The following is a 25,288-nucleotide window of genomic DNA, read 5'->3' on the forward strand; positions in this document are numbered from 1 at the left end:
TTCAGATTAGCAAAGTTTTACTTCAACGTTATGTTTGCTCATAAATGACTCTGAAAAGCCGATATGCAAGAGGCTGACACGCTGTGGTCTAAAGGCAACGTCGAGGCCACTGAGAATGTCCCTCAGACAAGAGGCTCTGCTCAAAATCTCCCCCACCCGGGGTGAGGGCAGCAGGAGGGGGGTCTGGGACAGAGGGATAAACACATCATCTTAGCTCTCCCATCAGGACTGGCGGCCCGGGACCCCAAGCTGGTCGATCAGAGGTCGACTGCTTGGAACTCCCAAAGCTGCCCGAATGTTTTGGTGTTTTGGGGAAATGCTAAGGCTTTGGGAGGGCCCATGTGCCAGATGGAAGGGCCCTTGGTCAGCCCCCTCCTCCTAGTCCAGCCCCAGGGAGAGCCCAACTCCCTGCTGGCCGGGCCTGCTGTGCCCTGGGGTTGGGGCAGCCTCTCACCCCAGCAGCCCCTGTCAAGAGGACTTTTTGGTGTTACCTATCACGTAGTGTCAGGTGCTGAGGCCTGGCTGTGGCCCTGAAGCAGGCAGTGGGTAGGGGCCTGGCACCTGCAGCTATGGGCTGCCCGTATATTTGTGTTTATTTCCAGAGTGTGGTACGCTCTGGGGAGGGTGGGCAGCATGGTGCTGGCAGCCTCGGCCCAGTAGTGTGTGTGTTTTGTGCGGGGGCGGGGGGGGGCATCTCCAGTGAGGCCCAGACAGGAATCTGCCCTAAAGGTGGCCGACAGCGGCCACCTGTAACAGAGCCCTGCTCCCAAAGGGGCCCCTCGGGGGCCAGCCCAGCGGGGTGACCTCCCAGGCACGGGCAGGCCAGGCTGAACCCGGCTGCAGCAGGAGACTTGTGGGAGAGTGGTGTTAACAAACAACAGCAGGAGGGGTGGGTACAGACAGGGCGACAGGGCGCGGTGAGTGCGGGGCGGAGCCAGGGGCCAGGGCCGGCCCATCAGAAGGCGAAGCAGCGCTCCTTGGGGTGGCCCACGCGGTCCAGGTTGGGCAGGCAGGCGTACTGGATCATGGGCTGGGGTCCGCACATCAGCACCAGCGGCTCCTCCTCTGGGGGCGGAAGGTGGTCCCGGATCATCTCCTCGTTCACAAAGCCCTGGCTGTAGTCCCAGGCTGCGGAGTGGGAGACCAGGTGAGCCCGAGTACGGCCGTGTGACCAACTGCCGACTGCCCACCCGCCCAGCACCCTCTCCTCCGTGACAAGGTTCCTGTGCCATGAATTCCTCCCTTCTTTCCACAAACACTGAAGAATGAAGAGGCTGAGCCAAGTAAACCCTCACCCTGATCCCCTGCCCCCAAGCCTGGCTCACCTGTAGCACAAAGGCAAGCCCATCAACGTTCCCCCACCACGCTTCACAGCGTGCAAAGCATTTCACTTCCACTGGCCTCTCATGTGGCCCTCAGAACCGCCCTGTGGGCGGACAGGGCAGGGGTTACTGATCCCGTTTTACAGATGTGGAAACTGAGGCCAAGAGGACCCAGAGTTGAGTTGTCCCAGGTCACACAAAAAGGCATGGACAGGGCTGGGACGTTAGCCCCAGGTCCCAGAGGTCCCCCAGCCAGCGCCAGGCTGGTCAGGGTGACATTTCCTACCCCACCACCCTCCATGCTACCTACCGGCCCTGTGCCCACTGTCTGACTCTTCCCTCTACTACGTGTCGGTCCACGAGGAGCTGTGTCTGGTCCACAGCTGTGGTCCCAGTGCCCAGACAGCCCCCAACACAGTAGTTACTCAATAAATAATGAGTAAAGGAATGCGTCCCAAACAAGCAATCGGTGAGCCTGAAAACAGCAAGGCCAGGACCCAGGCTGAAGCTGCAGATGCAGGACCCTCGGGGCAGCAACAGCTCCTCTAGGTCCTGCTGGCCTCCCTGTCTTGCACACGCACATGTACACGCGCAGTGTGTCTCCAGGTTTCACCTGAGATCCAGAGCCACCTTTTATTCCTAGAAGTCACTGCTGGTGCCCCGAGGCTGGCAGGGCTCTAGTCCCACCCGGGCCCTCAGGACTGACCTGCCAGCAGGGGCTGCTCAGGGAGGGGGGCCAGCCAGTTCCAGGCGCACAGTGGGCCCACGGGGACGGCAGGCTGGCAGGGCTCTGCCAGGAGAATGGGGCTCTGATGACTGGGGCCCGAAGAGAGGGGGAGGAGGCGGCACCCAGCCCGGCTCCGCTCTGGCTCCGATCTACGCCTTGGCTTCCACATCTGCGCTCAGGGCTGTCCTCCCCCATCACGGCGGACAATGCTCTCTGCATCACATCATGTACACTCCATGGGGGGGTCCCTTGCGAGGGGCCAAGCCAGTCCCAGCTGGTCTTGGGATGAGGAAGAGTCTGCTGTGCTGAGCAATGGGGAATTCTTTACCTCACGGACACTGAGCTGAGTAACTGACCACATCTTCCTTTTCACTGTGACTGCTGGGAAGCTCAGAGTGACACACGTGGCCACCCACAGCAAGTGTGCATCAAAGTCCCTGCTTCTGTACAAACCTCAGTCCCAGCTCCATTCGATGGCCCTGCCCTTGTTTTTCTTTCACTCCCACTTTCCATTTATACCACTCCGACTCACTCTATGAGTCTTTGTAAGGTGCCTAAAATCCCTCTGGAACAAAGCGGGACATAGGTAGGTAGATAACATTTTATTAACAGATCTAAAATTACTTTGAAAAAAACTGCATGGGACTAAACCATATTTGCTAGTGTAATGAATGTACAGGTGTGTAAGACACATCTCAATTTCACAAGGACGTTTTTAGATAGTGTATTTTTCTTTACATGTATACTGAAGGTGACTTTGTAGGGGAAACATAGTCAGCTGGCCCCTCTCCCCTGTTCTTTTGCTTAGCTCCACAACTGCCCGCTGGCCTGGTACCATTTTCCTTCTCAGCATCTACCCTTTTCAGCTTATACCTAATGTTACGGCAGTACCCGAACTACTCTCGAACTGTGGTCAGGGTAATAATAAATGTAAGTGTAAAATACCGGGAGACTTCCCAACTGTATCTCTCCTTGGCCAGTAACTGGTTACTCTTAAAACTGTCCCCAGGAGGCACTTCGGTATAGGCGTTGCCAGGTGTCACCACCAGAGGGCAGTGTCCACTCCTCCTGCGGCCAGGCCGTGTGCAGGCAACAGGGGTAGAGGCCCCTGCAAGGACACGCCCGTCGTGGCCAATGAGCCTACCTGACCACACTCTAGAACCTGCAACCAGAAGGGAGCTAAACCAGCTTTCATTTCCCCCTTTTGAACAAGACGTGGGTACAAGATGAATATTCCTTTCTTTATTGGAAGCTCGGACTCCCAGAACCAGTGCCTCCTGTCCGACCTCCACTCTCTATGACTCTACTTTGTCTTTCCTGGGTCTCACTAATCACCTGCTACTGTACTTTATAATTTACTAATAAACTGTTTCCTATTCATCCTCCCCAACTAGAACATCAGCTTGGGCCAGGCTGGTTTCGGGAACACACAGAGTGAGGGGTCCGACCAGGAGGAGACTCACTGAGACGCAGGTGGGCCCAGGACGGCTGGTCCAGCCAGAGGCCCCGGAACAAGACTGTCGGGTCCACGGATCCACCAGGGGGCCCAGGATCTGATTTGGTCAACCCAGGAGGGTGGCTCCTCTCTCAGGGATGGACCCTCTTGAGATGGGTACCCCCAGAGCCTGCCTGCTCATTTCTGGGGGAAGCAGAGGGTGGCCCGTTCCCCGCACTGTGGTGGTTGAGTCCCAGGGAACCGGTGGCTGTGTGAGGAGCAGGAGGCAAAGCACGGGCAGTGTGGCAGCAAGCTGGTGCCCATGTGGGTGCTTTGAAAATGTCCAGTTTCTAATATTTAAAAATTTCCCATGAAAGTTCAGGCCCCCAGCTTCCCTTGAAAAATGGAAAGGCTGGCCTCCAGGGCGGTACTCCTGCACAGCAGGGCTGCCCACAGCTGGGACGGGGCTGCCCCTCTGCACAGGCAGATGCTCTCCAATTCACCACAGTCCCCACCACTCCCTATAGTCTCCTAACCCTGAAGCCAAACATCACTGGTGTTATCTACCAAGAAGCCTCAGCTGCTGCTTTTCTTACAACAGAGAAGAAGTTAAGATATTTTTTGTAGCCACATCTACCTAAGGCAGGAGAATGGAGTAGAGTTTAGCTCCCAGAGGGCAACCTCGTTTCAGGTTTCAGGGGCAGCCCACATTCACCACCTCCTATGTGACCTTGGCAAACAGTTTAAACACCTGGACAGGTAGAATGAAGGTAACTATACATCAGCCCAGCGCACACTCCAGGGCTGATGATTAGAGAGAAAATGGGTGTAAAGTGCCTTACAGGGTGTACACTGCAATGTGGAAACACTCACCCTCACCCCCAGCACTGGCCCTGGAGACCTGCCCCCGAGTGAGCCCCAGCCCAAGGGGAGAACACCGGCCTTCTTTGTCCAGCTGAGAGCAGCGCAGGCAGGGGAAGGTCTGGGGCTCTGGAGGAGGCAGGTGTGAACTCAAGCCCTAGCTCTGGGCTTTTCTCACTGTGTGCTGTGGGGCACTTGCGTTCCCTCTGTAATCCCTCTCTCCTCATCACCTTCCTCTCACAGGGCCCCAGTGATGAGCACCAAAGGAGACCATGCGAGCAGAAGCCTTCGCAACGGCGGAGGGCTCCGCCAGGCGAGCGTGGGCCGGCGCCTCCACCCAGCCCACCCGCCTGGGCGCGCTCACCTTCGGGGGCTCTGTCCACCGTGTACCAGAGCTTGAAGCGCGCAGAATGTTCGTTCCTCAGTTCCTCCAGCTCGGGCCGCAGCAGGATGTCCTTCTCAGTCTGCGGGGGGACAGGACCCAGCGGTCAGGAGGGACAGCAACAGGGACTGCCTTTGGAGACCCTCGTCACCCCGCCCACCCACGGGCCGCACACTTGGCAAAGCTTCCAGGGAAAGTCCAAGTCTTCCTATGTTCTGGCATCTCAGCTTGTATATCCACAGCCTAGGAAATACAGATACCACTTCCCCGATCACACCTGTCCCTCCGCAGCCTTGCCCACGGCAATCCCTCTGCTTGGCCTGCAGCTCCCCACTTGCCATCCCCACTGATTTCATTTAGCCAGCCCCACGTGGCCCTGTAGAGTGCAGCTTGTCACCTCCTCCAGGAAGCCTTCTCAGACCCCCAGGGAGCATCAGCAATCTGCTCCCAAAACAGCCCCTTTCCATTCCTAACCACAGACTTTGCCCTGTATGTTTGCAGGTCACTCACAGATGGACAGGGCTCCTCAGGCCAGTGGGTGGCGTGACTGATCTCATAAGACTGTTGTGAAACTGGGGGCCAAAGAACTCTGTCGACCAGAAAAGGTCACTGGCTCACAGACCTCTACTGAGCCCCGGGCTGGGTGAGGCAGACGACGGGAGAGGCGTGGAGATTGTTCTGAGCATACTCTTTTCCTTTTTTTTTTTTTTTTTTAAACATCTTTATTGGAGTATGATTGCTTTACAATGGTGTGTTAGTTTCTGCTTTATAACAAAGTGAATCAGTTACACGCGTACATATATCCATCCCCGTATCTCTTCCCTCTTGCGTCTCTGAGCGTCCTCTTTATGAACAGTGCCTCTCTGACCACCCTCACTGCCCTGTTCCTGAGGATAAACTTGAGGGAGTGGAGTTCAGGGTAGAAAATTCCACATGGTTAGGGCGTTCAACACACGCAGCTGCTTTACAATCCCCCGGTAGGTTACACCAATGCACACACCAGCAGCATGCCCAGGAGTACCCATCTCCCTACACCTCTACCAGCACCGGGTAATGATCCTTCAAGCTTTGCCAATCAGATTAATGGAAAGTAAACCTTATGTTTTTTTTTTTTTTTTTTAAAAGCCAAGCTTTTTTTTTTTTTTTTAAATTATTTATTTATTTATTTATTTATGGCTGTGTTGGGTCTTCATTTCTGTGCGAGGGCTTTCTCCAGTTGCGGCAAGTGGGGACCACTCTTCATCGCAGTGCGTGGGCCTCTCACTGTCGCGGCCTCTCTTGTTGCAGAGCACAGGCTCCAGACGCGCAGGCTCAGCAACTGTGGCTCACGGGCCCAGTTGCTCCGCGGCACGTGGGATCTTCCCAGACCAGGGCTCGAACCCGTGTCCCCTGCATTGGCAGGCAGATTCTCAACCACTGCGCCACCAGGGAAGCCCTAAAGCTTGTTTTATTTTTTATTATTAATAAGTAAGTTTGTCACTGGTCTAGTAATATCTTTTATTAGTTTGTAAAAACTTTTTACATCAAGGATATTAATTTTCATTGGTGATGCATTATATGTCTCATCCCCAGTTACTTATCTTTCTACCTTATTTAAACTTTGTGTTTTTCCCCAGGGGAGCTTTTCATTTTTAAGCAGATGGTTCCATCAATCTTCTCCTTGACGGGCTCTCCCTGGTGTCTTGCTTAGACTAACCATCCTTGTTCACTCATTCATCAATATTTCCTGTAAAAATGCTCACCTTCTACTTTTAAAGCTTCAATTTTTTACATGTATATCTTTAACCTAAACTCCATTTTTGTATAAGGTAAGGTAGGGATCTACTTCGTTTTTTCCAAGTGCATAGCAACTAACTCAACACTCCTTTTCCTTTCTCTTTTCAGGTCTGGTATGTCACCTGCATCAGATACAAAGCCTCACCTACACTTGGGTCTGTTTCTAGGCCAGGGCTATTCAACGGAGTGTTCCACAACAGATCTGTGTTATCCAATAGGGTAACCACTGGCCACATGTGGCTACGGAACCAATGAAATGTGGCTAGTGAGACTGGGAAAGTGAGTTTTTAATTTTATTTAATCTTAATTAATTTACGTGTAACTAGCCACATGTTCCAGCATGTCCTAGCACAGTCTAGGTTTCCTGTTGTGCTATCCAGAAATGCTTAGTAAGTCCAGTAAGCCCAGGTCTCACGTGTGGCTCCAGAACCATGCTATTTTTATCACTGACACTTTTTAGTATGTTTTAATATCCAGTGCGCTAAGTTCTTCCTTGTCACTCTTCTTTTTCAAAACTTTCTTGGCTGTGCATGTGTACTTTGTCTTCCAGGCCATATTGCATCATTTTGTCATATTAAAGGGGAGAAAATATCCCCACTGGGACTTCGAGTATTACTTTATGAAGAACCGACACCTTCAGAGTATCAGTCTCCCTGTCCAAGAACCAGGTCGCCCCGCTGTTTATTAACACTCCCTAATGCCCTTGTGAAAAATCGTGCTTCCCTTAGGCTGAGGCTGGGGTCAGAGCCCCAGCCTCCCCTGGACTCAGGCTGCCGTCCTCAACCTGCCTCCCCACCAGCCTCCACTCCCGGTCACTCGGTCACTCCAGGAAGCATGCACATGTCTGCAATGTTAAACGCTCCTATCCAAGGCCATCTCAACCCTCACAACCGTCCTGAGAGGTGGGTCCCCCGTTACCCTACATTACGGATGGGGAAAGGAGGGGCTGTGGTCCCCGTCCAAGCCGAGCACGGAGGTCACTGAGGAGGGGGAAGGGAGGGGCAACGACTCAACTGGAGCAAAGCAGTAGTTCCCACAGTGTGGCCTGCGGACCCCTGGGGTCCCCAAGACCCTTCAGAGGGACCTTGAGGTCAGAAAGATTTTCATATGATACTTTATTTGCATTCTTCACTCTCCTCCCTCACGGGTGAGGAGTGGAACTTCCAGAGGCTACATGACTTGTGACATTGCACTGACTGAAATGCAGAAAGAGATACAAAATCCACCGCCCCTGCTAACGGGCACAAAGATGCCCGTCCAGGCGACAGAGGGCTGACGGCCTCCACAGAGACTGCCCCAGCACTACCAAGCTGAATGCTGCCCACCCTCTCAACCCCACCAGCCAGCTTGGAATTTCTGGCTGTTTCCACCCACCCCTAGTCAAGGCCACCTCAGTTGGCCTCAGAGCGGTTTTCTGCAGCTGTGTGGGACCTCAGCCCGGGGACCTCAGCCCGGCCCCTCCGCCTCCAGGCTCGGTGTCCTCACAGATGACACGGGGCGGAGCCTGGGCCAGATGGACCCAGGGGCAAACTGACCTGAACCATATCTGAGAGGCGCAGGGGGCCTGGGCATGACCCCCTCACAGGCGGGGGGGTGCCTCGTCTTAGCTTCCCCCAAAAGGGGCATCACTATAAGATCCACATATTCAGTCATGAAACACTGAACCTAGAAAGACCCTTGTGATGACCTTGCTTCATCAGCTCATTCCACAGTGAGGGAGCAAAGCCCAGAAAGGGAGAGTGACTTGTCCAAGGCCACACAGCAGGCCGGGGTGGGCAGGCAGCGGGTGTGGGGAGGAGGACATGCATTCAGGAGCTGGGGAGCCCAGGTCCAAACCCTGTCCCAACTCCCCCAGCTCAGGGACCTCACGCAGATGAGACCTTGGCACATCATCTGTGAAAATGGCCCTTCGGGCTCCTCCCACTTCACTGGTGGGTTCCAAACTCTGTGTGCGGTGAAGGGAACCCTGAGGTTCCAAGGAAGCAGCCAGAGGAGCGAATCTCGGGGTGTGGGTGCTCCAGGTGCCTCACCCCTCCACCAAAGCAGCCCCACTCGGGTCAGACGCTCTGAGCTCCGCACTGAAAAGCCCGACCCCACCAGCCCCTGCGAGGGCTGCTGTGCACAGAACGTTCAGAGCACCTCTCATATTTCAGCCTCCCTGAGCATCTCCGCAAAGCCGGGCAGACCCCTGAGCAGTGCCTGCTGGGCCTCGCCCCCTCTCAGCAGGAGTCGGGTTTGCAGACCTCAGGACCACCCACTGACCTGGTTGGCAAAGAGCAGGTGGCACACGGTCTGATCATCCGGGTCCTTCATGATGGCACGGATCAACTGCAGCATTGGGGTGATGCCTGCAACACAGCCGCCCCCCACACACCGCGTGAGCGCCTGCTGCACACACGCAGGCCCGGTGCCAGGCAGATGCCCAGAGAGGTGCCAGGACAACGGGGTCCAGGTCCCTGACCTTGGGAAGCTCCCAGTCACTTGTTATCTGTGCCACGTCCCACACCTGACCCCGAACCACGACATCCGCCCGCTAGGGACTCAGTGAGGGGCTCTGGGTCCACATACCCGTTCCTCCTGCAATCATGCCCACAGACTTCACCGTTGTGATGACAGGGTTGGATTTCTTGTCTGGACGGATGGCAAACTTTCCTGGGGAGAGGAGAAGGGGTGAGGCCCAGCTCTCAGACATGCTGTGCTTGGGGATCGGAAGGGCTGGAGAAGCTGCCCCCGCCTCAGGGGTTCGGGGGTGGCAGCCACCATAGCCCGCAGCCAGTCAGGGTGAGGGGGATGGGAAGGTGGAATGGGGACCAGCTCAGATGCAAAGAGGAGCACGAGGATGAGTTCCTCACTGCGGATGGCGGATGGCGTGGGGAGCAGGGAGTCTGGAGAATCAGGGGCGTTCCAGCTCAACCCTCCCCTTTGTTTTCAGCCAAACAAAGCTGGTCTGTGGGCCGCATCTGGCCCCCAGAGGCAGCTGGTCTGCAACCCCCGTGCTGGCCACCTTAATTCCTAACAGCCAGGGAAACGGAGGCCCCAGAGAGGAGATGGCTTGCCCTACGAGAGTCACCCATCCAGACAGCAGCAGAGTCGGGACCCACACCCAGCATCCACCGCCCCCACTGGGTCCTCGGGGTGTCCAACCCGATCACCTTTGCCCTGGTAGACCAGCAGCCCATTTGGGCCTCGGAAATCAATGGTGTCTCCAATCTTCATGCTTTCCAGGTACTGGGACATCTTCCCTCCAGCGGGAAACTTGGGGTGGGTGTCTTTGAAGTAAATCTGCAAGACACGCATAGTCCTCAGCTCCCCGTTCCCAGGGCTGCCGGGGTGAGCTCTGGGCCACAGTGGGAAGACCCTCTTCTGGGGTATTCTGCGGCCGTGTGTGGCCTTCTCACACAATGCCCCTTCCACCAATCAAAACTTACCCGTCTGTGTCCCGTCCCCCCCAGTGGTCTGCCCTCCCCATAACATCCCCTTGGAGGGCAAAGCATCAGCCTGGTGTCCTAGGCAGCGACCCGAGGGCTTGCTGCATAATGTTCTGCCACAAACCATCTCTGTGACCCCCTCCCAGCAGGAGATCCCCATGGCTGTCAGCTCAGTAAAGGCTCTGGGAAGCCGGCTCACCAGGCCCTCCTGGTGGATGTTCAATTCTTTCCACTTTGTGCTCCCATAAAAACATCACTCTTGGAACAATTTCCTTCCCTGTGCCCTTTGGGATTTCAGCTTTGGAAAAAGGGATGTGCTACAACCCTCGTACAAAGAGATGGGCAGACAGGGGAGGAGCTCCAGGGCTGGGGTGGCTGCACCAGGGGGCATTTCTGCTGGGCCTTGAAGGGCAAGCAGGAGCGATGAGCAGAGAAGGGGGAGAGGCAGTGGGGGAGGGGCAGCGTGGGCAAAGGCCAGGAGGCCTAATAGGGTTTGGGGCCTTCGGGGTGGGGTGGGGAGAAGAGCTTGTGGCTACAGCACAGGGGATGTATCTGTGTGTCTGGGGTGCAGGGCAGGGAGAGTGGAGTGAGAGTGGGCAGAGCCGACTGTGTGCCAGGCTGGGGCCCTGACCTTTAGCCAGGGCCAAGGGGAACAGTGAGGTCTCCAAGCCAGGAAGGGCCTGGTCCTGGTGAGTATTCCGTCTCTACTTGAATCCCCCCAACACCTTCTCCACATCTGGCTCGAGTGACTTCAGCAAGAACAGATGCTTGAACTCCCACCACCTTCCCTTTCCCTCCGGACAAAGCCCCAGACTACCAGGGCCTCCAAGCATCTGCCTGGCCCTGCTGACCTCTCCCTTTTCGGTGCCTCAAGGCCTCAAGCCTCCTCCTGACCTCAGGGCCTTTGCACCTGGAAGGTCCTCTTCCTCCGTCTACAGCTGGCTGCCGCCTCGTCAGCCGCCAGATCTTGCCTCACTGCTGCCTGCTCAGGGGGGCAGCTCTCATGACCCCACCCCCGCCCCAGCTCTGGTGCCCATTCTAGGTGCTCAGTCTCTTGCGCTTGTCCCCTGAACAAACACTGACCTCTGTGTGACCACCTGTTCAGTGTCCACCCTCCAGCCAAAGACAAGACACCGAGGCCGGGTGGGGCCTGGGCACCCAGCACAGGGTCTAAATGACACCAAGTGAAGAGGAGATCCAGGCCAGAGCCGGGACTGACAGGCCCAGCTCCCTTCCTGCCCTCACAGACACAGCGCCCAGCCCAGGACCCTATAAGACCCAGGGCTGAAGCTGAGGCCCAGTGGGGGTTTCTGCTCCTGTCCCCCCACCCAAGGGTCCAGGGAGGGGGCCCTGGGGCCTGCACAGTGGAGTTGAGAGAGCAAGCCTGGTCCCCGGGGGTGCTGAGCCAGGGCGGCCGTGGAGGTTTGGGCCTTGACTAGGGAGGGTCTCTAACACCCAGCCCACCGGCCTAGGCTGGTTCTCACTTTTGGGTGTGTAATCAGAGAACATGGATCACTGCTGGAAAGTTTGTGTTTCTAATTTTCATAAAAATGTACCGGGCTATAGCTGTCATTTCTCCTTCTGTTCAGCATCTTGTTTTTTAAGATCCTTGCTGGTTGTTCTCTGTCTCTCTGGTCTGTTGCTTCTAATGGCTACATCTTCCCACAGCGTACACCCAGCCCCTGACCGGTGATGGATCCCCGAAAGCCCCTCACCCCAGCTCCCAGACAAGGTCCCGTGAGCCCCTCAGACTGCACCCCCCAGCGGGCCTGCGGGACGCTTCTCAGGGGATGAGCAGGTGCCCAGCTCACTGGGCTTCGCCAGTCCGAGAGCAGGAAGGTGAGCCCTCCGCAGGCTGGTGGGGCCACCCGGTCCCTCTTCTGCAGGTGCCCTGTCCTTGTCTGAAGATGCTCAGCCTGGCCCCAGCCCCTGCCCTCTGCCGAGACCCCGAAGCTTGGCTCGTGCGAAGAACTATGATCTGCTATTCACTCGGAAACCAGGCACAGCGAGCACAGGGCCTTCAGAGGTCAGACTGTGGGGCCTTGGCTGTGAGGTGGTCACCCCTGCCCCAAGCAGCTGTGGCCCCAAGACCTCACCTTGATGACCAGGTCCACAAAGCCCTTGTCGTCATCGCTGGAGATGGGCGTGTAGGGCCGAATGACCAGGTTCCCATCGATTCGAGCCGAGAGGTAGATGTGCTGGCCTGCAGGACAGCAGGGGTGAGTCTGGGCTGACTATCCCTGCAGGGCCCCCTGGGTCTTGTCAACCCACTTCCCTGCACCCCGTCCAGCGTTCAAAGCCTAGCCTGACCTCGGCTCCCACTGCTCCCTTCACCACCCCCAACGATTCCCATCACGTCCCATCTCTTTGCCTTTGCTCGTGCTCGTGCCACTGCCGGGGACACTGAAGCATTTGGCCTCTTATTCTGACACTCACCCTTGAAGGCCCAGGGTGGCTATCACCTCCTCCCTGAAGCCTTCCCTGCACTAACTGAAATGCAAAGTCCCGACCTCTCTGTCCCAGCACCGGCTCCACGTGCGCTGGGTTGGGGCCGCACTCACCGACGGGGAGGCCCAGGATGTGCTGGGGCGACGGCAGAGCAAAGCGGAACCGGCGGGTATCATGGCTGATGACCTGCAACGAGGCGTGAGCTGCTGGACGGCACCCAGGGCAGAGGGGTGCCTGGACTCAGAGTCCCCACCCCTCCCCAGCACCGGAGCGTCACTGAGAGAAGTGACACTGACATGTGGACATACAACCTGCACACGCGTGTGCAAGGGCACAGAGGTCAGGCACACACTGGGTGTGCCTCTGCTCTCACTGGCCCAGAGAAGGGCAGTGACCCACCCAGGGCCACAGGGCAAGGTGATCAGAGAAGAGAGTGAGCTCAAGATCCCAAAGGGAGGGACTTCCCTGGGTGCAGTGGTTAAGAATCCGCCTGCCGGGCTTCCCCGGTGGCGCAGTGGTTGAGAATCTGCCTGCCAATGCAGGGGATACGGGTTCGAGCCCTGGTCTGGGAAGATCCCACATGCCGCGGAGCAACTGGGCCCGTGAGCCACAATTACTGAGCCTGCGCGTCTGGAGCCTGTGCTCTGCAACAGGAGAGGCGGCGATAGTGAGAGGCCCGCGCACCGCGATGAAGAGTGGCCCCCACTTGCCGCAGCTAGAGAAAGCCCTCGCACAGAAACGAAGACCCAACACAGCCAAAAATAAATAAATAAATAAATAAATAAAATTAAAAAAAAAAAAAAAAAAAAAAAAAAGAATCCGCCTGCCAATGCAGGGGACACAGGTTCGAGCCCTGGTCCGGGAAGATCCCACATGCCGTGGAGCAACTAAGCCTTTGCACCACAACTACTGAGCCTGCACCCTAGAGCCCATGAGCCACAACTACTGAGCCCTCGTGCCACAACTACTGAGGCCTGCGCGCCTAGAGCCTGTGATTTAAAAAAAAAAAAAAAAAAAGATCCCAAAGGGAGGCTGCCAGACATCCCAGAAAATTCCAGGGACAGGAGGAAAGGATCCACCTCTGCCACAGCTTGAGAAGTGTCCTGGGGTGGCAGAAACAGCTCAGGGACTGGGCCAGCAAAGTGGGGCAGAGCTGAGACAAGGCCCCATGTGCCCAGGCCTGGGACTCAAGAGAGGGGCTCTAGAAGCCACTGCACTAAAAGCCCCCCCGAGAAGCGGGACGGCACGACCGTGGCTGGGCTGCAGAGGCCACGGCCAAGGCAGGGCGTGCACCCAGGGAGTGGGCAGTGGGTGAAGGCCACTCCCCCTCCAGGGCGGGGCAGAGGCTGCTTAAGAGCGAGAGGCTGGGCCGAGCAAGGAGGCCAGTCTTGACTGGGGCCAGGTAGGCGAGCATCCCACAGTGAGCTGCGTCAGAGCTGGGAACCGAACCCAGTGCCCGGACTCCGACCTGGGCTCCGGAAGGCCCCTGTGAGGTCTCCCCTGCACCAGGTGCAGCAGGATGGTGGGTGTCGAGGGGCCGTTTGGAAGGCAGGCGGCTAGCTGTCCAGCACATTTTCATGCCCACACGAGGCAAGGTCCAGTGATGGACAGTGTTACCACCTGGAGGGGAGACGCCAGACCTCTCCAAAGGGACAGAGCGTCACTCTAAGCATCACTGAAGCATGTGAGCCAAGGCAGGTGGCCTGGATCTCAGGAGAGACAGTGCCCAGCCACCACTTAGGACGCAGGGCTTGTTGGCGGCCAGTGGGCCTCTCTGCCCCACAGTCCAGGCCTGAAGCTGCAAATGGAGCCCTAGGGCCTCCCGCAAGTGGATCCCAGGATTATCAACTGGTCCTGGGGCTCAAGGTCAGAAACCCACGTGCCAGATGTTTTTGGAGGAAGAACAGAAATGAGAGAAAGACACTGATGATTACTAGCCCAGCACAGCAAAAGTCATGAGGCTAACATCTGTGAGGGCTCGGCACGGTGCTGGCCGTGATGGCCTGAGCAGCAGACTCTCAGAGCTGTGGGCAACCTTGCTGACCACCTGGTCCAGTCCCGTTCAGAGAGGGGAAGGGCCGACAGCCGGGACCCCTCTCTGTGCCGCAGCAAAAGTATCAAGAGCAGCCCCACCACGAGGCTACAATGGGGGAGGGTAACCGCTAGCACGTGTGCCTCCCGCTCAATCAAAGGGGCCTGGAGGGTCCACTGTGTGACATCCCTGTGACAAAATACGACAGTCGTCAAAAATAATGGATCAGCTTTGGGTTAGACATGTAAAGATGTCCATATTGTACAGCTGGGTAAAAACTCAGGTTATTAAAACAAAGAAACTAAGTATACACACACCTGAACCTCCACACATCATGTACACAGGAATGTACTACCAGAAAGGCTCATGGTGACCTGTGAAGGGGACCCTCTGCAACGGGGTTATGGGGGAGGGGAACATTCACATCTCACGAACACAACACATATAAATATGTGCTTTTATTTTATAAAAGTAAAATTTTTATAGCGAGCACATATAAATCATACATTACTTTGGGAATTAAAAAACAACAAAGAAAAAGAACTTTATAAAAGGAAAAGCTTTTAAAACATTATTATTTCATTTTAGTAAGAAAAAATTGTGTATAAGATATATTGAGAGGATAAGTGTGGTCTCATCTGGGAAGCAGTAATTTTTCTTTGTTTTTCTTTTCTTTTTGCCTCTCTCTGGTTTTCAGCTTCTGTGAAATCCTGGTACAAGTACAGTCACAGGAGCCCCAGCTCTCATGTGGAGCCCGGGTGCAGACTAGAGCTCAGGACTCAGGCTTCGGGCAAGTGACTGACTTTCTCTGCCCCATGACTCAGTTTTCCCTGTCACACCCCTCCTGAGGCAGCTGCGGTGGCCAGAAATAGCACATGGGAGGGGCTCTGATGAGAGAGAGTAAGGAGGGAAACAGCCTTACAGGGTGGGCAGCTGGGCAAAGGAGGGAGAGGATGGTTTTAAGTCACGATCAGAGGTTTGAAAAGGAAAAGCATCAAGTGGGGAGGGCAGGAGCAAGCCTGTAGGAGGAGGAGACGGAGCCAACCGCGAGATCGCGAGATCACGCGGGGAATCTGACAGACGCAGAAGACTCTAGGGGCCTTGAGTAGGTGACCCTGCGGGCAGGGGAAGGAGGAGGGGAGGAGACCTTATCTTTAAGGAAGGGGCACTCTGATGGGAGGCAGCTGGGATGACCACGAGGCCTAGGCCTAAGTCCTGGTCCTGCCCCTAACTCACAGTGTGACCTGAGTTACTCCTCTCTTGTCCTCTGTTTTCACAGCCATTAAATGGTTACTTGGACCCCAGAGTCCTTACGGGGTCCCTCCCACTCTGACCTTCTGGGGAATAGTGAGTGTGGTTCAACGAACCAGCTCTGTGGGCAAAGACCTGAGTTCAAATCCCTCTGTCGCTTACTGGTAGCCTTAGAAAGGGACCACCTCGCTTTCCCCATCTGTAAAACGGGCAGATAATGGGACCTACTTCACAGGGGCCCATACCCTGAGCACATAGTAGGTGCCTGTGAAATGCTGTGATGCTGACAAGGACAGAGAGGTGCCCATGCCCCACGACCCCCTCAGGCCCCACACTGACCTCCTTGTCAATCAGCCGCAGCGGGTACTTGATGTCCGGGTTCTCGAGGGTGATGGCTGGGGTGGAGCGCTGGAACAGCTTCATGAGCAGGCTATACAGGAACCAGACTGGGGAGAGGACCACGTGGCCCAACTGAAACGACAGGACAGACCCACGAGGTCAGCCTGCCCCCTGCCCTTCCTCCAAACACACCTCCGGGCCTCTCCCCTACCAGGAATGCCCTCTCCCCATCATGTTCATTCAGGGAACCCCAGCTCCATTTTGGTGCCAGTTGGGAGAAGTTACAAAAATCAGACTCATGAAACCTATCACTGTGTTACTGAGTCGTTGGAAAAGCTCCATTTTCCCTGAGGAATGGGGACAAAGAGAGCTACATAACTGAGCATGTAGCCCTTTTCACTTTGGCTGCCAGGAAGCTCAGCATAAAGTTCCCAAGAACCTGTGCTTAATCTTGAGCACTGTGTATCTGTGCTCCCTCCCTCCCTTTAGTCAATTTCCCTGGCCCTATTAAGTGATGTCAAGTGCTAGCTCTATTTAGACAAACAGACAAACCCCTGAGCCCTGGGGTTCTGCCTTCAGGTGGGAGGGGCAGCCGAGGCAGAGCTAGACACTAGGAAGCTCTGCTCCTTGCTGGCTGTGTGACTCTGGACAAGTCCCTTCCCCTCTCTGAACCGAACTGGACCAGGTGATCTGCAAGATCCCCTGAAGCTCTGAGAGTCTACTGCTCAGCATCATGCAGAGCCCTGCACAGGGGTTAACCTCATGACAACCCTATGAGGTAGGCACTGTCATCACCACCACTTTACAGATGAGGAAACAGCTCAGAGAGGTGAAGCAACTCACCCCCAGTCACACAGCGGGCAGGTAGGGAGCTGCGGCTCAAACCTGAGTCCACCTGCCTCCCCAATCACACTCTTAAACATCAGGCCTCACCCTCATCATCACTCACCCTCTTGCGTGGCTCTGAGAGCCTCTTCCTTGCCAGCCCCCTGCCCCTCATATCCCAGCCTCACAAAGACCCTAGAGGCAGTTTGGATTTTTTAAAAACAGAGAAAACATATCGCAGCCTCACAAAGACCCTAGAGGCAGTTTGGATTTTTTGAAAACAGAGAAAACCCAAATCCCACGGCCAAATAAAACTGCTTAGGTTTACCTGGAGAGGACACCCTTGCAAAGAAAGACAACCAGCCTGCTGCCCTTTCTAGCTATTCTTGTCCCCGGGAAAAGCACTTAGCCTCTCTGCCCTGTTTCTCCATCTGTGAAATGGGGGTCATAAGCTACACTCTCTGGCTGTGAAGATGGAGATCAGCCATGGAAAATGGCTAACCCAGGCCGTCCCCCAGCAGGCACTTGACCTCACTGGGTATCTGTGTGCAGCAGCTACCCTTGGCCATCCAGAAGTCGAGTCCTGGGCAGCCTCCACTATCTGGACCACAAGTGAGACTCAGGAAGAAAACAACAACGGCCTCAAGACCGCTCAGACCAACTCCACAGTGGAGAACCTGGCAGACCCCACCCTAACCAGGGAGCAGCACAGGAAAGGGGCCAGCTGACACCGTGCACCTCCTGACACGAAGCAAGAAGGGCCCAGCACGGCTCTGTGCCTTCCTTCAGGAGCACACAACCTGCCTCTAACACAAGGAAACACCGAGGGCCTTTCTCCGCGATAACTGGCACCACTCTTCAAAAAAAAACGAAGGCCGAGGAACGGGTCCAGATTAAAGGAGGCTCTGGTGGGTTGGAGGGTGCTCCCCTAAAACTCACGTCCACCCAGATCCTGGGGATGGAAAAGGGTTTTTGCACGTGTAATTAAACTAAGGATCTTGAGATGAGATCCTCTTGGATCTCCCCGGTGGGCCCCAGATCCCATGACAGGTGTCCTTCTAAGACAGAGGAGAAGACTCAGAGGAGAAGGTTGTGTGAAGACAGAGACTGGAGTGATGTGGTGACAAGCCAAGGAGGCCAAGGACTGCCGGAAGCCACCAGAAGCAGGACGAGGAGGAAGGACCCTCCCCTAGGCCTCCAGAGAGCACACCCTGCCAATACCTTGATTTCAGACGTCTGGCCTCCAGACTGTGCAAGAATGAATTTCCATTGTTTTATGCTACCTAGTTTGTGGTAATTTATATGCAGCCGTAGGAAACGAATACAGTAAGTCCCCTACATACAAACGAGTTCTGTTCTGAGAGCACGTTCGTAAGTCCAATTTGTTCGTTAAGTCCAACAAAGTTAGCCTAGGTACCCAACTAACACAATCAGCTATACAGTACTGTACTGTAATAGGTTTATAATACTTTTCACACAAATAATACACAAAAAACAAACGAAAAATAAAGAAAACATTTTAAATCTTGCAGTACAGTACCTTGAAAAGTTCAGTAGTACAGTACAACAGCTAGCATACAGGGGCCGGCATCGAGTGAACAGGCAAGAAGAGTTACTGACTGGAGGAGGGAGAGGAGGTGGGAGATGGTAGAGCTGAAGGATCGTCAGCAATAGGAGATGGAGGGCAAGCTGCAATTTCACTCACGCCTGACGTTGACGTCTTTCACTCACACACGTTCGCACCTTTGAAAGTTTGCAACTTGTAGGGGACTTAATGTACAGAGGCCAAAGAGACAGAACAACTGAATACAATGCGTGGTTCTGAATTTGATTCTGGGCCAGGGGAAAAAGAAACAGTCGTAAAAGACAATCCTGAGACAACAGGTGGAATATGCATGAAGGCCCATAGATGAGACAATAGCACTGTATCAGTGTTACATTCCTGATTTGATCATCGTCTTGTGATTACGCAAAAGAATGTCCTTGTTCTTAGGAGATAGATGCTGAAGTGTTTAGGGGCAAAGAACCATCATATCTGTCGTTTACTCTCAAATAGTTTAAAATACACACACACACAATAAAGTAAATATAGCAAATGTTAATATCTGGTATATCTTGGTGAAGAGTATATAAGGGCTCTTTATACATTTTTCAACTTTACTGTAAGTCTGAAATTATTTCAAAATAAAAAGTGAAGAAGGGAGTCCACACTAGTGGTTCACATAGCGAGGTCAACAATCGTTAAGTTCTCCCAAAATACCGGTTCTCAAGAAAATTGTTTCACAGCTTGTTCACTCACCTTCCCTAGTGAACCTCCCTGACTTTAGTTCTCACAGCAGATGACCGTGTGTATTCTTCTTATCATAACACTACAAATTCCCCCTTTTGCCTTGGCTGCCAGGAAGCTCAGAGCCAAATTCCTTGCTTGCATGGAGGCCTCTCTGCTTCCTTTGCAGGCCTCTTGAGGTAGCATGTTCTGCAGAGAACAGAACTGGAATGGGCCCCTGCCCTATTCAGGGTCAGGTGAGAAGATTCTCACCTCTCAAGGCCCAGCCTCACTGCTCCCTCCCTTCCCGGAAGCCCTGCCAGGAACCCCCACTCTATCAACTGGGGAGGACACTCTGGCTGAGTACCTGAGGCCTCTCTGTGCCTCGGTATTCTTGGCTATAGAAGGAAGGTGAGGGCCACCGCCTGGCCAACAGCCCAGGGGAGCTGGGATATGAGATGAGATGGAGGGCTGAGGTCACCAAAGGGTCTATAACCTGGGGAATGTGGGCACACACACAGGAGGTTTTTCTACCACCCTCACGGGGCCACCATCACCCAGGAGACGGAATACCCAAATGAAGGAAGGGTAGAGGCACCAAGATCCCATACTGGGCCTGGCCCTGCCCCCCAAACCAGCCCAGCTGCTTCAAGTTGCCCAGCCGCAGCTTTGGTTACAGGCCTTTTGTTGGGCTCAGAACACCGTGCCTCTCCCACAGGCAGAGCCTCCAGGCTGGCTGCAGCCATGGCCTCGCCCCACGGGGCCCCTGGTCTGTAACCAATGGGTCTAAACAGAAGGCCTGAGGGAGCTGGCCCCAGCGCACCCCACCGGCCCGCACAGGGCCACACAAAGGGTCTCTGGCCACCTGCCTACTTAACCAGCACCTACCATGTCCTGGCCACCAAGTGGTATTTCACCCTCCCCGGGTCGAATTTAAGGCCCGTTGGCAGCCCTGGACTCTGGGGTCAGGAGACTTGGGTTTGAGACCCAGCTCAGGACTTCAGGAGAGAATCTTCACCTCTCCACGCTCTACCTTCCTCAAGTTCATGAGGACAGTCCCACCTAGGGCTGGGGAGGAATTGAGGCTGCAAAAGACCATGCATGGAGCAAACTGGCCAACGTCGTCCCCGAGCTGGCACTGCTCCAAGAGTGGGACGTGAATTCTCTGGCATAATCCTCACTTCAATCCTAGGCTATCGGTACTGTGATTATCATCAAGTTACAGAGAAGGAAAGTCAACCCTCAGAGGACTCACACCCATTTCTCAGGGAGGTTAAGTGACTCGCCCATGGCCACGCAACCCAGGCCTGTCTAGCCCAAAGTGTGGTTCTTCCCAAGCCACCTCCCAGGACAGATGTCCTGGAGCCCACAGCCCAAATCCCCTTGCTCCAGCACAGTCCAATCTCCCGCCTCCCGCAGTGAGGCCCCAGCTGCCCAGACTAAGGGGCTGCTCCGCCACCCCCAAACACCCACCATGGCTCCCCACTGCCAACACTCAAGGTCCCCACTATCCAGTCACAAGCCTTTCTTGCCTTAGGCCTTTGCACACTCTCCCTTCTGCCCTGAATGCCCCTTCTCTTCCCTCATCCAACCACTCTTATTCCACTTCCAGAGCCCAGCTCAAAACGTCAGCTCTTACCCTCTAGCTAAGCAAGCCCTCAGCAGACTTCCGGAGCCCCCGCCCAAGCTCTGCAAACCCCACGGGGATGAGGGCGACTCTGATGATTCCTCAGCTCCAGGCCTCTCCCACATCAATCAGGGAAGCCATATCCATGGAGAACATTGTTTAGGGGAAAAGTTGAGTGAAGTTACATTTGCAGGAAATCACCATTGTTGGGAGTCCTGGAAATAAACTTAAACGACCTTAAGAGCCCAAGTGGAGTTAGGTTTGGTGCTCTCTGGAGTTTTATTTCCCCCCAGCACAGCCGTTTAAGTGCTCAGCCAACTTTAGTAACTAAGACCCCCTGGCCTGCAGCTCACTTCACAGCCTGCAAAGCACCTTCCCTTCCATTTCCTCACCGACCCTCAGCACTGGGAGACAGGCCAACTGCATTCTTCATTTGACAAATGAGGAAACTGTGGCTCAGGGAGGCCCAGGGTGGAGTCTGGGCTTCGGTTCCCAATTTTCTGTCGCTCACCCCAAATCCCTCACCTGCCCCAAATGCCAGCCCACGGTTACGTGCTGGGCCGTGAAAAAGACTCATTTGTCAATGGTTCTGAAGACGAGTCCTCAACACTGGCCTTGGCCCTTACACAGAACTTGCAGATCCCAGGCGCCAGCTTCGTGTGCCCTGGATGCCAGCCCTGGGCTCAAACGGCTGGGCCAGGGTCCCCATGTGAGGTCACAGACAAGGCGCGACAGCAGACCCAGGAAGGCGGGGGACCTGGTGTCTCATCTCCAGCACTCAGAGCAGAGACACTCAGTAAATATTCGTGGATAAATTCACGAAGGGACAAGAACAAGCCCCTGCACCGCAGTCTCTCTCTGACTCTTCTTACTTTGTCGGAAAGTTTCAGCAACCAGGACAAGAGACCAGATGCCTCCAGGGGGAGGGTGGGGCTCGGCCCTCCATGGAGCACAGGGCTGAGGGGTTGGATCCTGAATTCCTGGCTGTTTCCACACGTGCTGGGCACACCTACCTCCCAGAGGTGTGGTGGGACTGGAGCCGCTGCTGGAAGGAGCTGTGCCAGTGAGTGGTGGATACGTCAGCAGCCTTCCTTCCAGTGCCCGTGCCCAGACGCGACACTCTCGTATCTCACACAGTCCTTGAGCCCGGGACGCGGGCGCTATGGCCATTCCACTTCAGTGAGGACACTGAGGCAGGGTGAGAACTGGCATCCAGCTCGGCCCGTGCACTGAGCCCCAGCCCCGCACAGTCCCTCTGCATCTGCGGACAGTCTGGCCACTGAGAGAGCAAGGGTGGACTTCGTACAAATTCCTCTCTGGGAGGCAGCTGTGAGCCGACCCTCACTGTCAGTCGGTCCTTCAGGTCACAAACCCCAGTGGGCACAGCTGCCAGGGCCCGTGTGGGATGCGGCGGACACAGGTCAGGGGACCCCGTCCCTGGGGAGCTCAAGCCAGTGTGGGAGATGGACACGGGCAGAGAAAAGGGTGCCGTGGAAAGGCGAAGCTTCGTCTCTGGAAAACTGGAGGCTTTACCAGACTCACAAGGGGTTGGGATGCCCTGTTCCCCGTCCAAGGCACCACTCCCACCCCTGCAAGCAGTGGGCAGAGTAAACAGGAGGCAGGCGGCCAAAGCCAAGGTCCCACCCCAGTTCCTCCTCAGCTGTGCTGCTCACACACACACACACACCACGTCACCCCAGCTCCCCAGGGGAGCTAGGGGACAGCTGCTTCTCCAGGCCTTGACCTGGTGCCCCATAGGCCACACTCTGCCCACCAGGAAACCCACCACCTGCCTTTCCCCACCTCTGATAACACAGGAAGGGGAGAGGGAAACGGGGTGCCAGAGTCCCAGGATGTCTCCAGGGAGCCCCAGCTCACCCACCACAGCCGAGGGGCTGGGTAGCCCTACTACCCCCGTGTGGCACCCAGCCAGCTGCTCACCCCCTGGAACTCCCCACCAGGACCCTGCCATCCACTCTACCCAGGTCAGGTCTGGGTGGGCAAAGGGACCTGCCAGGACCCCCCAGCTGCCAGCCCCCTGTGCTGAGGCTTACCTGCCCGCTGCCTGCCCGCCAGCTGTCTGGCTGGGATCTGCGTGCCCACCTCCCTCATGGCCCCCTTCTCGGGAAGTAGGAGCAAGTGGGAGGGAGTGGAGGAAGCTCTGCAGCGAGGGGCTCCTGGCTCAGCGCATCTGGGAAAGGGAACCAGGAGGAGGGGCAGGTGGACAGCGGAGCTGCCCTCCACGGGGGAGACCCAGCCCTGCTTCCCAGGGGCTGCGGGTCTGGACCACAGACTGGGCACAGAGCTGCCAGGGGCAGGGGCAAAGCCTTGGACTCTACCTGTGGTGGCGGCCTGTCAGGGTCCACTGAGCACTCACAACTGTGCTGGGGGAAGGGAAGCCAGAGTCGGGGACGGCAGGCTAAGCCCCCAACATACCCCCAGGTGGCTGGCAGGTTCAAGTGCCAACCCCTCAGCGTCCCCCCTTCCGGTGTGTGGGAGGAGGCCTCCCTCTGGGCCTGCACGTCTCAGATAAGATGCCTGGTGCCCAAAGCCCGGGCTGGCCTCCCGCAGACTGCGTGGAGCCGCTGTGCCAGGAGGCCTGGCTGGGGGCTGCTCCGGGTATTTGGGGCCAAGTGGGGACCCCGGCAGGGCCCACGAGGAAAGGGCAATCCTCCCACCCTTTGGATAGAGGAGGCTTAGGGTTGGTGAAGGTCTCCTGACGCTCAGGCGGGGCTCTGCCCCTCATAGAGGGGCTACAAGGGGTCCTTGGCTACTCAGCAAAAACACTGAGCAGCCAGATCCTGGGGACACAGAGACAAACCCAACCAACACGGCTAGAAGGTGAGAAGCACTGTGGGAAAACAGCAGGGGCGGGGGTCTGGGTTCCGGTCCCGAGGCTGAGCAGTGAGGGAGGAAGGGGATTTCTGGGAACATGGTCAGGACGTTACGCTGAGCTGGGGTGATGCCCCCAGGCTTGCCCTGGGCAAAGCTGCCCCCTGGGCTGAATGTCACCCAGAGTCCTGGGCTGGGCCACACATTCACAAGCCAACACCCAGGCCAAGAGGCTTTCTGCCGAGTCCCCAAGGGGGAGCCCCACAGAGCCAGAGGGAGGAGGTGGAGGAGGACGCCAGGCAAGAGGCTCTGGGCCTAATCCTCCCAGTGGCAGCCCTCCCCAAGCGCCCCCAGCCAGCGCCCAGGCGCCCGAGTGTGTGGGTGGGGACCGCCCTCTGGCCACAGCCTCAACGTGGGTCATGCACCACCGCTGCTGCTTCTGAAAGGCCCGAGGGCGAGGGAGGGCAGCCCTGGGCCGAACCAAAGTGACAGCATGACGATGGACTTTGCAGCTCCACAAATTCGGACTCCGCCAGCCCGGCCGGTGGCCAAGTCTGAGTGGCATTTCTTCATCTGTAAAATGGGGCCAACAGCTGGGGCCTCTCAAGTTTGCTGGGTTAAGAGAGACCAGAGCCTAGCTTGCAGCCCACGGAGAGGGCTCAGGGGCTGTTGTCGGTAAAAACTCTGCGATCCAGCAACACCGCACGTGCGTGCACACACACACTCACTCCACACGCACACACACGCGCACACACTCACACACTCCACACGCACACACACACTCCACACGCATGCACACACCTCACACACACCACACGCACGCACACTCACTCCACACGCGCACACACTCCACACGCACGCACACTCACTCCACACACGCACACACTCCACACGCACACACACACACTCCACACGCACACACTCACAGGTACGGTCACACTCCCGCACACCTGCTCACTCTTTCACTGTCACTCACCCCCATACACACTCCTGCACACGCACACGTCACACCCGCACACCCGGTCACACACACGCCCTCACAAACTCACACTCACACGTACGCGCTCCCTCCTTCACACTTCACACGTGTTCAGTCACACTCACACTAACTCACACGCGGGGGCACCGGCCACGTTCACCCGCGCACTCGCTCAGCACTCGCGCACACATCCGCACTCCTCGGCCGGGCTGAGGGGGGCGGCGGCGGCGGCGGCGGCGGCGGCGGCGGCGGGCGGGGCGCCCCGAACGCGCGGCCGCCAGCCTCCGGGTGACGCCCCTCGGCCGGGAGGGCTGGGCCCGGGGGCAGAGGCCCGGGCGTGAGTCACGGCCGCACGGGGACCACCGGGGCGCGGCGGGCGGGATGGGGCGGGGCCGGGTGGGGTCCTGCGCCCGCGTCCGAGCCCGGCCCCCCCCCGCCGCCCCTAGCGGCCGGGCGCAGTCGGCGCTGCCCGAGACGGGGGTCCGGCGCCCGCCGGCCCGCAGCGACGCCCCGGGCCCGCGGCAGCCGGCGTCCCCTCCCCGCCTACCGTGCTCAGCTGGGCCCCCATGGTGGCGCCGCTCTTCGCTCGCTCCGCCGCCGCCGCCGCCGAGACCGCCGCGCCCCGGGCCAGCCCCCCGGCTGCGTCACCGAGGAGGAGGGGCGGGCCCGAGCGCGGCCCAGTCGGGGCGCGGGGGCGGGAGGCCGAGCTCGAGGCCCGGCCCCGCCCCGCCCGCTTCCGTCCGCGGGGAGAGGGTTGG

General features: G+C 56.8%; 1 protein-coding gene across 1 annotated transcript; it reads right to left on the reverse strand.

Annotated features, from left to right (window-relative positions):
• LOC132373639 (NADH-cytochrome b5 reductase 3) lies at positions 1–25,186 on the reverse strand. The gene is made up of 9 exons (XM_059937107.1): positions 25,078–25,186; positions 16,002–16,133; positions 12,493–12,565; positions 12,028–12,134; positions 9,656–9,785; positions 9,072–9,155; positions 8,766–8,851; positions 4,710–4,809; positions 1–1,128 (listed from the first exon to the last, which is right to left on the reverse strand). The coding sequence occupies exons 1-9, from the start codon at positions 25,096–25,098 to the stop codon at positions 956–958; spliced, it is 906 nt and encodes a 301-aa protein (XP_059793090.1). The 5' UTR covers positions 25,099–25,186; the 3' UTR covers positions 1–955.
• Positions 25,187–25,288: the final 102 nt, after the last annotated feature.

This window comes from Balaenoptera ricei, chromosome 10 (genome assembly GCF_028023285.1).
Source record: "Balaenoptera ricei isolate mBalRic1 chromosome 10, mBalRic1.hap2, whole genome shotgun sequence".
Taxonomy (NCBI): Eukaryota; Metazoa; Chordata; class Mammalia; order Artiodactyla; family Balaenopteridae; genus Balaenoptera; species Balaenoptera ricei.

Bases quoted from the DNA above. Each gene is read 5' to 3' on its own strand.
- LOC132373639 (XM_059937107.1), bottom strand. From the start codon at position 25,098: ATGGGGGCCCAGCTGAGCACG. The intron at 12,566-16,001 runs GTCAGTGTGGGG...GCCTCGTTGCAG, and splicing joins TGCGGCTGATTGACAAGGAG to GTCATCAGCCATGATACCCG. The intron at 9,156-9,655 runs GTGATCGGGTTG...TCCTCTCCCCAG, and splicing joins GCTGGTCTACCAGGGCAAAG to GAAAGTTTGCCATCCGTCCA.